The sequence below is a fragment of the Paroedura picta genome, chromosome 1 (genome assembly GCF_049243985.1).
Source record: "Paroedura picta isolate Pp20150507F chromosome 1, Ppicta_v3.0, whole genome shotgun sequence".
Taxonomy (NCBI): domain Eukaryota; kingdom Metazoa; phylum Chordata; class Lepidosauria; order Squamata; family Gekkonidae; genus Paroedura; species Paroedura picta.
This window is the reverse complement of record NC_135369.1, coordinates 21,510,369-21,527,157: the sequence shown is the minus strand read 5'-3', so window position 1 is coordinate 21,527,157 and position 16,789 is coordinate 21,510,369. Positions and strand designations below refer to the sequence as shown.

Here is a 16,789-nt window from a genome sequence, read left to right as displayed (position 1 = left end):
CACAGAAATTAAACCAAAACTGACCAATGGCGTGAAGATCCATTGTTCATTATTGTATATAAATTGCTTTTTCCCCAGGGTTTCTCATTTCAGTTCTGCCTCTTGTCCCACCATGTTTATCTTGCTCTTTTTCCGCCTTCAGGAGGAGTGGCAACAGTGACACATCCCCCCCCCCCCCCGGCCAAGCTGCTCGCCCTGCCGCAACCCCTGTGAAAGGGTCATTCAACCCCCAAAGGGGTCCCAACTCCCCGGTTGAGAACGACTGCATTAAAGGAATAAATGTTTTCATCTTTATGGTACCATTGTATTGTAGCAGAACTTCTGTTTGGTTTGACTGAATATCTTAAGCCAATACATTAATTCAAAACTGAATTACGATCATCAGTCAAACATACTGAGTTAAACGCTAAAAGCCTTGTGGGAGGGAGGTATAGAAATATAATGAGCAAATAAAAATAAAGTCTACTCTTAAGCTGTGTAAAAGAGAGAACCATGGGACAGCTATCTGACTACTGTCATTATGCGCCATAAATGGCCCCCAAATCGTGGTTCATCTAGATTGCCATGTGTATGTAGAAATCTGTTATGTGTATGTAGAAATCTGTTATAGTGGCTTTGATAGCAAGATAGCAAGGGGGGAAATCTTGTGTGGCACCAAGATCACAACATTCCTGTTCTACTATGTAAGACTTGCAACGTGTTCCGTTCTCAAATTATCAATATTTTTGGTAAATAGCATGGATGAATTTTGTTCAGCAACTGCGGGACCGTGATTAGAAAGTTCTGAACTTTAAACACACCAGTCCTATGCTACGCTTTGTCCAAAAGACTTGAATATTGCAGTGCCATCCAAATCAGACTGATTCCCTTTTAAGCCCACTGATTTCCACACCTGTGCTTCTCATTTGCTTTGAAAACCCCTTGCTGGGGTGGCCGTAAGTCGGCCATAACTCGACAGCACTTAGGTGTGCAGAGATGCAACCCAGGTGATGCCTAAAATTCGTTCTCTCTTCATTGACTTCAGTCCTGTTTTTTTCCTTCCCCTTCGCTTATATCATTTCTTTATCAAGCCATGAGAATGGAGAGGATGCTACAGTGACTACTAACATTCTGTTTATTTTTCTGAGGTTACACACATATATAGTCAGAATCATTGATCCATCTTACTCTATGTTGTCTGTCATCCCTAGCTCTCCTTGAGCCTGGAATCCTTCCTTATCTGGAGTATGAACAACAAATATTTTTTTTAGGCCACAGTCTGGCATGGATTTTTTAAAATCCCTATCTCTCTTTGGTTCAACTGCTCTCTCCTGGAGATAGCAATTGAACCAAGGACTGCAAAAGCTTTCTTGTGAGATACTGCAACGAGGAAGACTACAAGCTGACTTCCGCTAGAGTATGAGCAACAAATAACCAAGGACTTTCTGCGTACAAAGCTCTGTAAAGATGCTTTGCCGACGAACTGTTAGCCATCCACTAACCACTGACACTTTACAATTAAGAGTTATAAAACTAGGCATCTTCATGTGGAGGTCTGCACAGGGAAGGAGGAGGGAAATCTGTGTTCACCTGGACGGTCGCTTACAAACTGAAAAAGGCTTTCTTGTGAGATTCTGCAATGAGGAAGAATACAAGCTGAGTTCTGCTGGAGTATGAGCAAGAAATGTTTTTCAGGCCACAGTCTGGCACAGAATTATTTAAAGCCCCAGTGTCAGGATTTAGCTCCCAAGGCCAGTCACCCTCAATTGCTATCGTGCTGCTCCCGGTATCTCTTCTGACAAGGATAAGCGTCTTCCCATCTTTAGCAAGTTCAGCCTCCTCCTGGACAGAAGGTCACAAGCAACTAAAGGCGCTTCCTGGTTCGGCGACGGTGGACCTTCGGAGGTGACATCAGACGCTGCTTGAGCCAGAAGCGGCTTCCCCAGAGGGAGAGCCTCTGGGGAGGCAGCCGTGCCAATGCAGCTCAGAGGTCTCAGTGGCCGCTGTCCTAAGGGCTTCAGGACAGGTTTGGGGAAAAAGGGAGGCTTATCTGCTTTGAGGAGACTTTGCCCGGCCTCGCCATCTCCACAGCTATAGGTCTGCATCCTTCTGACCGGTCCTTGAGCCACATGCCTCTCTTTGGCGAGGGCAACAGCCTCATCAAAGGACATGCTCCCCCCGTTGCGCCACTTCTGCTTCTGAGGAGTAGCCCCGCTGCCTTTGCCATGGTGACTCAGCTGAAACATATGAGGGGGCTCCCCTTTTCCATCTTCTCTCTTAGAATTCCCACTACATTTATATAAATTCTCTAGAAGGGGGCACTTTGTCTTCTGGAGGTCTCCTCCACTGAGCCCATCCTTCTTGGAACAATGGCCGTATTCATCCAAACTCACACTTGTGGAGCACTGCAAATGTTGGAGGATGTCCCTTCTGCTCTCGCCGGCCCTGTCATATTTCTCTAGGCACACTGGCATAGAATTCCGCTGCTTCTGAAGGATCCCCGAACCACTGAGGCCTGGAGAGGTGGGCATCTCAGAAGATGGAGGAAGACTTTCTACAGATTCACTGCTATGGGTGGTCAGGCTGACCGGGCAAGGTGGTTTGTGCATCGTGTCCTCATTGGACTCATTTCCATCCTTATCCAGTATTGGTGGGTCAGGCCACTGGATGGAGGCTTCCTTGGTAGGAGAGACTGGCGTCAGGAAAGGAGGAACCTTGGCAAACTGTGGCTTTGGCGGCACAACCGGGAAAGATTTCACCTGCTGCACTCGGATGACGCTGGAGGTCTTTCTCATGGAGACACTTCCCTCAGGTTGCGCGTTAGGCGTGGGGAAAGCTGAAGCTTCTTCTGGCGGTGGATGATAAGGTTTATGCAGAAGACTTTCTGGACAGCTCTTACGGAAAGAGGCCATGAGCAACGAGGAAGAAGAGTCGTCACAGCTGTCAGACAGTGGGACATAAGGAAGGCATGTGTGGGACCAAGCAGATTGGTCGGGATTCAGATTAAGCACAGGGGCAGGGAGGGGGTGTGTCTCAGAACATGGCAGTTCAGAAGTACCGCCTGATGAGAGAGAAGGCTGGATGTGAGTCTCAGTCAATCTTTGTTCTTCCAGGTATGAAGAAGCTTGGGAGATCTGCCTGTACAGGTGGGAAATCTCTATGCTCAGGAGCTGCTGTGGCTCTTGAGGTAGGAACTCACAGTGCTCATGTCCATCAGAAGTTCCAGCAACCTCTGGAGTTGACCCATCAGCTTCTAAGCTGGGCATGCAAGGAGGCCACTGAACCTGCTCTGTTTCTGATGCAACTTGAACTTGTAGCTTCTCCTCGTCCTCATGGCTGGGTTGAGTTGCCTGAATTACATGATCTGGAGCTACATGTTTTTCCTGGTTTTCCTCCGAAACTCTGAGAGGGTATTCTGCTCGAAGCAAACCTCCCATTTGAAGAAGGAGGTCATCTTCATCTCCAGCATTTGCATCTTCTGCTTGCAGAGACAAAGGCAAACTGGACTTTACCTTGGTGGCTTTGGTTTCCTCCTTCTTGGACATTTCCAACTCATGGGAATCGCTTCTAGAACTCAAGGACACCCCATCCGCTTCCTCTACCAGGCTTGCTGGTTCTGACTCTAAATGTGAATTGGCCAATTGTGGCTCATTTGTTGGATGGCTGCCAGGGAAACGGCCCACATCTGCTTCAGATACTGCTGGATCTCTAGATGAAATCTCTCCAATCAGACTGAAGGGTTGATTTTCTGGCAAATTTCCTATGAGAGGGGCATTTGGAGATTCGTTCAGATGCTGAAAATGTTTTAATTCGCTAGCTAGAGGGCTGAGGTCATCGTATGCACTCAGGTAGACTTCTTCAGAATCCATCTCCTTGGAGAGCTCTTCCTTATCCAGACAACTTGTGGCCAGATAGTACTGGTCATCTTCCTCATCCGAATGTTCATTCATACACTCCTCGATGGACAGATAGTTCAGAGATGGAGCAGCAGAAAATGTCTCCCGCTAGAAATAACGGCATAAGGAGGCAGACAAAAGGTGGGGGGGGAGGTTAAACAAGACATCACCTCAACTTATATACACTCTTATTTCTTTCTTATATTTTCTCTCAGTTTGTAGTTCTCACTATAAATGGACCACCTCTTTTATAACTTGCTCTGCTGATATTCTACTTGCCCAGGCTCTGAGGTAAAGGTATCCCCTGTGCAAGCACCGAGTCATGTCTGACCCTTGGGGTGACGCCCTCCAGCGTTTTCATGGCAGACTCAATACGGGGTGGTTTGCCAGTGCCTTCCCCAGTCATTACCTTTTACCCCCCAGCAAGCTGGGTACTCATTTTACCGACCTCGGAAGGATGGAAGGCTGAGTCAACCTTGAGCCGGCAGCTGGGATTGAACTCCCAGCCTCATGGGCAGAGCTTCAGACTGCATGTCTGCTGCCTTACCACTCTGCGCCACAAGAGGCTCTGTGCTCTGAGGTAAATACATGGAATTAGTACATATCAGAAATGGTTTGAGACTGGAGATAATTGTCCAAAGAACTATTTCTTTTACTCCCTTCTGGAGATGCAAAATCTAGTCAGCAAATCACTGATTAAAGTGACTGGATTTATTCCTGTTGGGATATAATGTTAAACAATGTAATTAGAGTCGTTGTTTTATATTATGAGATTGTGGTGTGTTAATGATTTAACAGGAAACTAACTAGTATTAAAGGAGTCCTATGGATATTTGCTTTTCCACGCAGACAAACACAGTTGCCTTACACGGAGTCAGACTGTTCGTCTCTCTAGCTTAGCATTGTGTCTCCGTGCAAGTTGCTGGGTTCTCAGGCCAAGAAGAAATGTTCCAAATTCCTATAACCTGAGATCCTTTCTAACTGGAGCTGCCTTGAATTCAGACTGGAGCTTTCTGTATGCTCTGCTACTGAGATACGGCTTTTTCAAAATGCCACAATTATAAGAAGTTATTAAGTCAGAACATTGGCCCTCAGAGTTAGCCTTTCTAAAACTTGTCACTGAGGTCCTTTAACGAGAAATGTCAGGACCTGATCTTCTGTATGCAGAGCCTATCTTCTAGCCTTCCTGATCTCTAGCTCCTTTTCTTGCTGACATTGGTGATAGCCTACTTATCTTCATATTCTTCCTTGTCTTGCTATGAAATGACCAAGGGGACAGCCTTGTTTTCAAGAAGCATCTGAAATCTGGGCAGCCTCAAAATATTTCTATCCCTCCCCTCGTGTCCCAGAACCTGCAAACAATTAGCTAGTAGATGAGACACAACGTCAGGTAGGGCAGAGACTGAAGATGGAACAGTAAGTAATCTGTTTCCATGAGGTAGAAACGATCATCTCAGCGACATAAACTAAAACAGTTTATCCTTAGTCTACTGTGGATAAATGCACAGGTAGCCATTGCGAATTCTAGCCGGGCAGATCAACAGTCTTTTGAACTTTGCAATCCACACACACACAGGATAACTAACCTGCCAGCTTTCTTCCATCATTTCATTCATGAACCCGCTTCCCATGTCATCATCCACAGATGGGAAGCTTTCCGTCTCTCTGACGGCAAAATCGAGGGCCGCGTGGGAACTCTTCCGGGGCTGGTCGCTCTCAAGGGGGTCACCCAGCCAAGCATCCTGGCTGTCCAGGAAGGAAAAGGAATCCTGGACTTCCAGGGACAACTGACTCTCCAAGTCCAGCGAGCATTCCTCTAAAGCGTCTGGTTCTGCAGGCCAGGAAAACAGAAGATTAGGTTGGCGCATGGTACCAGGGGCTACTGCATGGGAAATGCAAGATGCCTTGGAATTCATTGCCAGAGGATGTATTGATTGTATAGCTACGGCTAGTAGCTATGATGTCTAAAGTGCAACTCCATATCCAGAGGCAGTCACTGTGGCTGGGGCCAGGGGACCCCGATAGGGCACAAGTAACTTGGCCTGGTGAAGATGGAAAAACGCCTGCCTACATTGAAGACTTGAGCCCCAATTGATAAGGAAGCATCAGAAATCATACCCAAGTCCCTGGCCACATGTGCAGTTGACAGCTGCACTCCATCCAGGAAGGGCAATCGCGATTCCTGATCTGGCACCTTCCTTCCTACCCACAGGAAGGAACCCTTTCTCCAAGGTTCCCGCATTCTGGCCGATGGTAGGTTTTGTATTCCAAGCCAGGGGTAGTCAACCTGTGGTCCTCCAGATGTCCATGGACTACAATTCCCACGAGCCCCTGCCAGCGAATGCTGGCAGGGGCTCGTGGGAATTGTAGTCCATGGACATCTGGAGGACCACAGGTTGACTACCCCTGTTCCAAGCAAACCCAGAGAGCAACCGAGCCTTATGGAAAAACCAGCTGACTTACCCGTCGGATCTTTCTTGTCCATGCTGCTCTCGGACATCAACTTAGGCTTGTCCTCTTTCTGCTTCAAAGAAGGGGTTCCCTCTGTGGCCGAAGGAGTCTCAGGTACTTCCTTCTCCAAACTGCAGTGGCTCAGGGCAGGACACTCCAGCCCCCGAGTCAGTCGGGACAACGTGAGGTTGGAGGTGATGTGGAAAGGGACGGTCACCGAAAGAGGTCCCGAGATGTGGACCCCGACGCACTTTTCTGCCCTGCTCCGTGCAGACTGGGGCGATCGCCCTTGAGGGGCCACCCCAACAACGCTGGACCTGCTGGCCTTTGGAGTGGTGGGCTCTGACTTGGCAGTGGCTTCCCCCTCGGATTCCCCCGTTCCTTCCTCAGCTTTGCTCTCCTCCGACGCCGGGAGGTTGTTGTCTTGTGAAGCATGGCTACTGAAACTCTCACGGCCCTGAACAAGCTGCTTCTGGGACCACTTTCTCCCCGCTGGAGGAACATCTGGATGCAGAGAAGACAGCCAGAACAATAAGAGACCCAGAAAGACTGAAAACAGGGGGGGGGGGCAACCTCTTCCAAGGTGCCTCAATAGGGTTGTGAAATCGCTGACTAATTACCCCAAATTGGTCTGTCACTAAGGGTTGGCCTGATTAAAGTAAAGGATGTGGGAAGGTACATCAACTCTGAAGTCTATCCTCCAGCCCTACTCCAGATTGATGCTGGAGTTCACAGTTTTCTGATTAAGAATGAATGACATTTCCAGAATTTCTCATAACTAGTGACCTGGGGATCCCCCAGGTCCACAGCTCATCTCTAGGGGATGGAGATCAGTTCCCCTGGAGAAAGTGGCTGCTTTGGAGAGTGGCCTCTATAGCACTGTACTCCATTGAGGTCCATATTCTATCCTCTCCCAGCACCACCTCTAAAAGTCTCCAAGTATTCCCAGCCCAGAACTGGCAACCCTACTCGTAGCTCAAGAAAACAGAGAGGACACAGCTATGGTGCTATGTCAGTTCCATTTTAAGGTTCCCATCTGCCTGGTGCTTTTAGAGGCACAAGACTTTGTCGCAGAAAAAAATGGAACATAGAACATGCACAGCACCCATTGGTAACCACAGTCCTTCTAGCCTTACCATCTCCGTGCCCCCAGGAGGTTCATAAATGGCATCTGGGGCTGGCATCAAGAGTAGAGCATCTTCCAAGGACCATGGCCCAGAGGAGGGGCCACCACTGTCCAGAAATACTTGGCCCATGGTTCTTCCATCCAGAATTGGAAGTGATTCCCAGAGACTCATGAAACACCACTGGGGTGTCTAAGGATGACCTCTAATTTCATGCAAGGAATGAAACCTTCAGCTTCCTGAGCTTCTATGCCACTATTGGCAGGGCTTAGAAGAAGCACAAAAGAGCATGCTCTGCTGTCCCCCCCCAGGAGTGGCTTTGTATGGATGAGCATGCGCAGTGAGCTGACGTTCTTAGCGAAGGTGTGTTTGCGGGTGACAAACATGGAGCCAACATTAAGTCAATTGGGAATGGAGTTCCCAGCAGTGAGTCTAAATAATGCTCAACGATTTCTGCACCTACCATCGCTCACGCAGGGCATAGAGCTAAGGGAATCCATGCTTTTGGCTGGTCGCAATCGCATTTTGTTCACTTCTGGAAAAGAAAGGAAAGATTGAGCCACCTTGTGTGAGGATCGAAATCCTTTTGCTGTGCTTTCGATATCCCTGGGAGATTTAGCTCAATTTGAAAGAAACGTTCATGGAAACAGCTGTAGAAAATGTTCCCTTTCTAAACCAGCCTTGAATATTGTTCCTGCAAGTGGATTTAGCTCTTGTTTGCACTGAGACATGGAGACTACAGGTGCTGCATGAACAGATACCACACCCCTTATGCACACTTATTTATGCACTCAAGAAACATTCGTCCTTGAAGCCCATTACCTTTTTCCTCTGGCTTGTTCAACTTGCGCTTTGAGTCATTACTGGATCGGCCAAGGTTGAAGATGGACTTCCATTTCTTGGCCTTAAGGGAGCCCTTTCTTCTGTGAACAATTGAACAGGGTTTAGAAACTGTGCAGGTTGTGTGCACGATGCATCTCACACCATCACAAGTCTGCATAGAGGCCCTGATGATATTTCCCTGCTGGCCCCAAAGCAGAAGCAGTGAAGAGGGGAACTGGTTCTCCTCCTCAACTCTGGGGTTCCTTGCTGGGAGAAATGCTAGAGCTCCTTCCTCCCTGGCTCCTTGGCTGCCATCCTTGTTGGTTTCCAACGCCCCTACACACACACCATATTCATGAGTAGGACCTTGTGAACTAGTGGGAATATGTCTAGCTCCTGCCCAGGGGAACGTTCCTAGCCTTGGCAGGTCACTGCTTCTTCTATAGGTTGTTCTACAACTCCTGGGTCAGACCTCTGGTCCAGCAGGATCAGTCTGTTGCAATGGGCAGTGGCCAATCTGTCCTGCCTGGGACATTCTGCTTGCCAAACCGGTCCCACCCCCACTGCCAAATATAGAGGAGATCCAGCCACCAAACCATCAGCCACCAATCTGTTTTTCCCACCCATCTGGTCTTCATTAGTGCACATGCTAAACATTCATTTCCTACTTTGTGTGCATGAACCGATGAATCAGCTTTACAATGAGTTATACCATTGATCTGTTTAGCTCCATACGGCTGGCTGTGATTGGCAGCTGCTCTCCATAAGAAAGGTTGGTCTTTTCCCAAATTTATTTTTTATTTATAGCTTAGACTTATTGCCCGCCACTCCCAAACTGGCTCGTGGCGAGTTCCAACTGTCCATATAAAAAGCCCCATTTAAACCCCTTTAAAACAATTCCAGACATCCATCTTTAAACTCTGGTGTAGGGATTCTACATCCAGAAAAGGCTTTTTTGGGTGATTAAAATCTAGTAATATTCTTAAGAAAAAGAAGAGTTGGTTCTTATGTGCCGCTTTTCTCTACCCGAAGGAGTCTCAAAGTGGCTCACATTTGCCTTCCCTTTCTTCTTCCTACAACAAACACCCTACGAGGTAGCTGGGGAAAAGAGAGCCTTGATATTCCTACTTGGTCAGATCAACTTTATCAGTGCTTTGGTGAGCCCAAGGTCACCCAGCTGGCTGCATGTGAGGGAGCAGGTAATCAAACCCAGCTCGCCAGATTAGAAGTCCACTACACCACTGAAGAACCAAGCTGGCTCTCAGATAGTTTCCGAGGATTGCTGTGTTGGTCTGTAGTGGAACAACTACATTTGAGTTAAGGCTGCACCTTAAGAGACTCACCTTTTATTACTACCCAAAAGGATTCTCAAAGCGGCTTACAATCATCTTGCTTTCCTCTCCCCACAACAGACACCCTGTGAGGTAAGTGGATCTGAGAGAGTTCTGAGAAAACTACAACTGGTCACCCCGCTGGCTTTAAGGGGTGGAGGGGGAATCCAACCCGGTTCTCCAGATTAGAGGCTGCTGCTCATAACCACTACACGGCACACGTGAGCTTTTGAGAATCCCTTTCTCCAGATATCTGACAAAGAGAGCAGTAACTCTCAAATGCCTATTCTGCCCTGAAAATCTTGTCTGTCAGGTTCCTCTGGACTCCAGTCTAGCTCTTCAAGAACATTCACACAAGTGGAGGAACGTGGAAAGAGGAGGAACGAAGCACGTACTTATGATCGTTGAGATCAATAATGGTGTGGTACGGGCGCATCTGCGGGGGACCGTCCCCCTGGTTCAGCATGGCTGGGACATTGCAGGGAAAGCAGTATTTGTCATCCAGGAGGACTGTCTGCGACCCTAAAAGAAGGAGGGATTTCCGGAGGGATTCACGGTTGCCTGCTGCGAGAAAGGGAAAGTGAACCAGGTCTGAATTGAGCATGGAAACAAAGCCAGGTCGCTGTTTTCCTGCCGACTTCTCTACATTCTCTTTTAACCCCATGCCAGAACTCAAATGCAAGCCAATGGCAGTCTAACCCTGAGAAGGAAGAGAGAGCTTGTTGCAGCGTTGACTCTGTGTGACCTGCTCAGCTTCTCTCCCAGGCCTCACAGAATATTGGGCTGGCCGGTTTTCCCCCTGCTCTTCCTGACCTTCTCCCTTGTTTGTAGGCCGGACAGCCATTGAATGGGCTTGGTTTGCATCCTGCAAGGGCAGACTGGGACGTGAAAGCAGACCAGGAGGAAGCCAAGCTGCGTGATCCGTCAGTCAGTACCGCAGGAGCTGTTCAGCTCAGGCCCAGCCAGCAGTGCCCCTAATGGGCATTGCCCCCCCCCAATGCCCCTGGGGGCAGCACAGGAGAAGGCAACGGCTAAGCCGAGACTGGTTCTTGCAGCCCCTGGAGAGTTTGGGCCAAGAGATTCCTGCAGCACTTGGCAGAGCTACCGGGGTCTGGCTGGGCTTCTTTCTGGCCCCCAACAGCCCACCAAGAACGTTCGGCAGCCGCAAGTCACATCTTGCAGATCTGTTCCCTGAATAGAAGAGCTTTCACCTGGTGTAAAGAGCCCGTCTCTGGAGCTAAAACATCCCAATACTGAGATAAAGCTGAACTGAGGTAAAGACCTACAATATATAACCCACAAATTGTTGTTGCAGCCAATTTATGGCAACCCCATAGGGCAGGAAAGGCCAAACGGTGGCTCTCCAGATGTCCATGGACTACAATTCCCAAGATCCCCTGGGAATTGTAGTCCGTGGACATCTGGAGAGCCACTGTTTAGCCACCCCTCCATACTGAGTTTTAAGGCAAGTAAGAAGCAGAGGTGTTTCATCATTGCATGCAATCCTAGACATCCTTGATGATCTCCCATCCTAGTACTGACTAGGGCTGACCCTGCTCTGTTTCCGAGATCTGGCAAGATCAGACTAGCCTGGACCATCCAGGGCAGGACATTCTGCAAATGGTGCTATCCAGATTTGGAGAAACAGAAGCTCTCTGCAGCTGAACAGAGGAAGCAAAAGGCATGAGAGGACCAACCGCAGAGAGGAGCGTCCCCAAAAAGCTGTTCCACATGGGTGAGGATAAATTCCACCACGATGGACTGGATGCGGACCTCCATGAAGGCGGCTGTGCCATTGAAACCAGATGCCTCAATGTCCTTGGACCTGAGAAGAGAGGGACAGGGAGGGTCAGGAGCACCGGCTGAGTCGCTGCTGGGCTTGCCTTAGCTTGTTCTTCAAAAAGTGGACTCCAGCTGCTGAAATGGTTATTGTGGCATTCTGGGTGGGAGAGTATCCACTGAGTACCCAGAACACAACCTTATTAGCTAAACATGCTACTAAAGGGTGCAAATAAATGATTTACAATGTGCAGACAAGTTTTGTGAACACCGGGCAATTTTCATTACATCCTGGAATGCAGATGTTGCAGACAAGAGATGTCCTTTTGCTGTGAGCTGTTTTAAGCATGCTACTTCCCCTCGAAGAAGAAGAAGAAGAAGAAGAAGAAGAGAGAAGAAGAAGGAGAAAAAGAAGGAGAAGGAAAAGAAGAAGAAGAAGAAGCAGCAGCAGCAGCTTACAGTCGCCTTCCCTTTCCTCTCCCCCCAACAGACACCTTGTGAGGTGGGTGAGGCTGAGAGAGCCCTGATATCCCTGCTCAGTCAGAGCAGCTTTATCAGTGCTGTGGCAAGCCCAAGATCTCCCAGCTGGCTGCATGTGGGGGAGGAGCGGGGAATCAAACCCAGCTCACCAGATTAAAAGCCACTGCTCTTAGCCGCTATGCCAAACTGGCTGTACACCACTACATCAAGATTGCACTAATTGTCTTGTGTGATGACTGATGGTTTCCTACCCCATGTGTCTTCAAAGCAATGGGCACAGCCCTCTACACGCCTGGACTGGAAGCACATAATTACCGCTGGGGGAATAAGAGCTCACCTGAGCAGGTTGGGAGCCCAAACAATCGCCAGGTTCCTCACATGCATGTTGGTCTGGGTGCTGAAAGATGCAATGCGGACCAGATGCCTCATCAGGAACTCCAAGGTCCTAGTGGCAGACCACAAAACAAAGATGGACAAGGAATGGGGAAAGAAAGGAGAAAACCTTATGACAGGATGTGAGGCTCACCTGGAATAGAACGATAATTCCGCCACCTCAAGGGGCAAGAGGTCCGGGCCAGAGGTCAATGCCTGACAAAGCTGCTTCTCTTTCCCCCTTCCCATCATTTTATGTCCTCATCCCGTATCTTCTGAGATTATTTTTTGATAATAGATGGAGCCAGAATTTAGTTATTAAAATGCATGTAAGGAGCTAATGCATAATTATGATTTATAATGAAACCATAATTTACTTTATGATCAATATCAATAATACATCCCATTAATAGCAAACAATAATGAATGGGTCAGATATAATCTGGTTATCATTTAAATATGAAGTTCTTATAGCCTTTTAAATGGATAAAGGAAGTCACTTTGGACAAATCAGAGCATTAGGATGTGTCCCATGGATCTGACTTCCAATGGAAGGAGCCTCTTCCTGATGCAACAGCGTCTTACGGCAGGGGAAGACTCCTTCTGCCGGCAGGAAGTGTCACTTATCAGAACAGATCTTCAGGGTCCAACTCATTAGTATTCTGGCTACATCTTTGGGAGTCAAACAGCAGTTTTCCCTATCCCTGCCCTCTGAGGTCCTTTGCTTGACTATGGCCTCAAAATAACTTCCCACATTTGCACTGCATCCTCTGAGTCACAAGGAAACCCTTGATGGCCAACCCAGATTAAGAGGAAAATGGACCAGAAGACTGGAGGAGGAATGAGATGGAATAGAAAGTAGTGAAAGTTTCCTTCACTGGAAGATCCTGTCACCCTCTCCAGATGAGGACCTGCCAGCCCAATCCCATCTGGAGGCTGCCACAATTGCATCATACCTGGAATTTCAGAGAACTTCCACCTGTGCCCCATGCAACATGAAGCTACCTTATCCTGTGTCAACTTGCTGGTCTTCCCTTCATTCTGTTTATGTTGGCTGCCAGGAAGTCTCCAACAATGGTCTTTCCAAGCTACCTGAGATCTTTTGATCATTTGACAGGAGGTACTGGGGACAGAACCAGGGACTTTTCACGTGCAAAACTGAGCCCTGGTTCCTTGTGAAAAGATGTACCTCAAGTTGCAACAACCTGTCTGGCCAGAATCTTTCTTTCCCAGCCCTGCCACAGAGATCCTTCCAACTCAAGACCCCAAGATGTGAACCATGGACCTTCTGGGACCACTGAAGGACATGCCCCACTCTCTCTTCCTCTGCCTTGTGTTGTTAACTTTGGTGTGGCATTTAAGATATGCCTTCCTACATATTGTCTCTGAGAAGAACACCCAATTCTATCAGTTGGCCAGAGGAAGCCATAGTCCTTTGGGCTTGTGCAAGGAGGCAAAAGACGAGCTGAACCAAAATTTGCATTGACTAACAGCTGCCAGGAGATCTCTGTCCCCTGCCAGTACCTGTAGTGTTGCGGTGGGAGTTCCTTCAGCACTTCCTTGATCTTTACCAGCCGGCCCTCTTCCAGCTGAATGGCCACAGCATCCTGGGTGAGGAAAGGAGAAGATGCTCATCTCCTAACTTCCCTATGCAGAGTCCCCACCCCTGCTTCCCACTTTGGAAACACTGCAGTCAGAAATCAAAGAGCCTCAGTTGCAGAGGTCACCTCTTTGGCGAAGTTTCGACATTTACATGCACACGTCTGTTTGCAAGAAAGGGCCTACATATGTTCATTTGGCAAATGGAACCAGGGACCGGGATCTGGATAAAATGTGGGAGTTTCAGCAGCACTTGCAGCTGTACGTGCATCGAATATAACATGAGCATCATTCCATGCATTATGCACAGATTATAGGTGCATCTCCTGTCACTTGTGAAAAGGGCCAGTGTGGTCTGTTTCTGCTTTGGATCCCCGTTGGAGAGAAAGGTGGGGTATAAGTGAAGCAAATGACATTTCAGCTTCCATCCCCACAGCAGGCGCTTCCTTTTCTCTTCAGGGATTTCTCACATGGGGTGAAGTCAGAAATACCTAAATGGATAGGGTTATCATCTCACTTCCGAGCTCTGCTTTAATCAAGCTGATTCCAGTTGGCATTGTATCTGTGCATCCTGACTCCCTTCTTTGCAACCCCCTTCCCAAATTCTGAGTGGAACATAATGAATCAGGGTTCCCCATTCTGGCTTGTGTCCAACAATGGACTTTGACTCTCAAAAGCTTGTACCCCAAAAATCTTCTTGGTCTCTAAAGCAGGGGGGCCAAACTGTGACTGTGCAGATGTCCATGGACTGCAATTCCCATAAGCCCCTGCCAGGCTGGCAGGGGCTTATGGGAATTGTAATCCATGGACACCTGGACAGCCACAGTTTGGCCACCCCTGTTCTAAGGTATTGCTGGACTCAAATCTCACCTGGAAATACCTAAATACCACTCATTCCTGTATTGTTAACCGGATCCGAGTTATTGATTGTATTTATTTGTTTAGTTTATAGGCTGGCTAGAGCATTAAACAACTGAAAAAAGTGGTGCAGGATCATAAATTGTGACCACAGTTGAGCCACAGGATCGCCAAGAGTTGGAGTCAGCTGAATGGCTAACACCATCATCATAGGTTGTCTAAAACAATGAGATGCTTTGGCCTCCAGGGTTGTGTTTGGTGCCACTGATCATGCGGTTCACTGAGCATCTTCTGGCACCCCAGGCAGAGGTCTGCCTATTGGACGTCCCAGGTGTGGAGGGGAGAGGAGCATTCAACAGCATAAATGGAGGCTGGGGAGAGAGCCCTCCCACCCTAGAGAGCCAGTTTGGTGTAGTGGTTAGGAGTGCGGACTTCTAATCTGGCATGCCAGGTTCGATTCTGCGCTCCCCCACATGCAACCAGCTGGGTGACCTTGGGCTCGCCACGGCACTGATAAAACTGTTCTGACCGGGCAGTGATATCAGGGCTCTCTCAGCCTCACCCACCTCACAGGGTGTCTGTTGTGGGGAGAGGAAAGGGAAGGCGACTGTAAGCCGCTTTGAGCCTCCTTCGGGTAGGGAAAAGCGGCATATAAGAACCAACTCTTCTTCTTCTTCTTCTATGCCTGCCGTTTGTGACTCCAAGGGAAGAGGAAAAAAATACCCTTATTTGGGGAGGTTGTCTCACCCCCTTCCTAAAGTGGCCAATGATGTGCCTGGCGGGATTGGGAAGGAGAGGGTCTCCGACCATTTAAACCAGCCTTTCTCAACTTTTTTACTATTGAAAAACCCCTGAAATATTCTTCAGGTTTCGAAAAAACCCAGAAGTGGCGTGATCATGCTGAATACAGTTGGGAAGCATAGCACTGGATACGCCCACCCAGAGGCCCTCCCCTTCCCACCCCCTCCAGGCCCATCATTGGCCATTTGGGAGAGAGGAGGGGTAGACATGACCATGTATAAATGTTTAACACATTTTAAAAATATCTAAAATAATTAGCTCCCACCCATTCAGGAAACCCTTCCAGGGCTGTCAGAAAAAAACCCAGGATTTCATGAAACCCTGGTTGAGAAAGCCTGATTTAAACCTTTGCTAGCCAAGGCTCCTCTCACTTCCAGGGGTGGGGCATGACAGGGAGGCATGGCCCGCTGACATCACTTCCTGGTACCTTGAAGCCTGAAAAGTATTTCAGCATTACCTCCACAGTCAAAAGGTTGAAGCTGGCTGGGATAAGGACAGTCCCGTCTGCCATACTTACTGCAAATTTGTCATACAGCTGGTACGTGAGGAGGGGATTGGGCAACTCCCGGAAGTAGGCCTTGCAGAGGGAACTCACACAGTGGATGTCCTGCAGGTAGACATCTTTGTTGAGATCAGGGCAGCTGGCAGTGTCAAATTCGAGCCTAAGAACAAAGGGAAGGAAGAAGAAATGGGCAAATTCGCGGACAGAGAATTAAAACCTAAGAACGACAGTTGCTTCCTCAGAGTCAGACCTAATGCAACATTCAGTTTCCAACACTGAAGAATTAGACATCTCCAGGAGGTTCCAACATAAGGACAAGAATGTAACAGCATCTGGTACTTTTAAGTTAGACTGCCTCTGAATGTGAAGGTTCCATCTAGCAATCATCACTCATGAGCGCACTGGGTGGGCTGGATCAAAGCAACAGCCAGTTTGGCATCCAAAGGTATTCAGCCAATTGTCTCCAGGAAGCTGGGCATGAAGACTCTCCATTGTCTCAGCATCCAGTATTTAGTGGACTACTGCCTCTGGACATGAGAAGTTCCTTCTAGCTATCGTGGCTACTAACTGATTCGGATTTAACTTCTACCAAAAGGTACCTTGACATGTATTGTATATCTGTTTTACTTGTTTGCTCAAAAATCAAAAACAGACCACAGTCCATCTAGCTCTACATGGGATTTCCAAATGCAACCAATCGGATGTCTCTGAGAAACCCACAAGCAGGCTCTGCAAGCAGCATCCCTCCCACATAGTATGATCCTAGCAACAGTTGGTATTCAGAGGTACAGTGCC

General features: G+C 48.2%; 1 protein-coding gene across 3 annotated transcripts in view; it reads right to left on the bottom strand.

Moving 5' to 3' along the window:
- Positions 1-1,098: 1,098 nt before the first annotated feature.
- The window catches only part of ARHGAP30 (Rho GTPase activating protein 30), a 31,431-nt gene continuing 15,740 nt past the window's right edge, over positions 1,099-16,789 (bottom strand). Inside the window, exons 3-12 of one of the 3 annotated variants that reach the window (XM_077326192.1) lie at positions 16,010-16,154; positions 13,759-13,841; positions 12,200-12,307; positions 11,301-11,428; positions 9,999-10,167; positions 8,273-8,373; positions 7,914-7,985; positions 6,339-6,830; positions 5,462-5,706; positions 1,099-3,983 (exon numbers count right to left, since the gene is read on the bottom strand). In XM_077326192.1, coding sequence (XP_077182307.1) covers positions 1,749-3,983; positions 5,462-5,706; positions 6,339-6,830; positions 7,914-7,985; positions 8,273-8,373; positions 9,999-10,167; positions 11,301-11,428; positions 12,200-12,307; positions 13,759-13,841; positions 16,010-16,154 — 3,778 coding nt within the window. In that variant the 3' untranslated portion in view covers positions 1,099-1,748. The remainder of the gene's footprint in view (positions 3,984-5,461; positions 5,707-6,338; positions 6,831-7,913; positions 7,986-8,272; positions 8,374-9,998; positions 10,168-11,300; positions 11,429-12,199; positions 12,308-13,758; positions 13,842-16,009; positions 16,155-16,789) is intronic. The other 2 variants (XM_077326209.1, XM_077326201.1) reach the window with 2 other exon arrangements.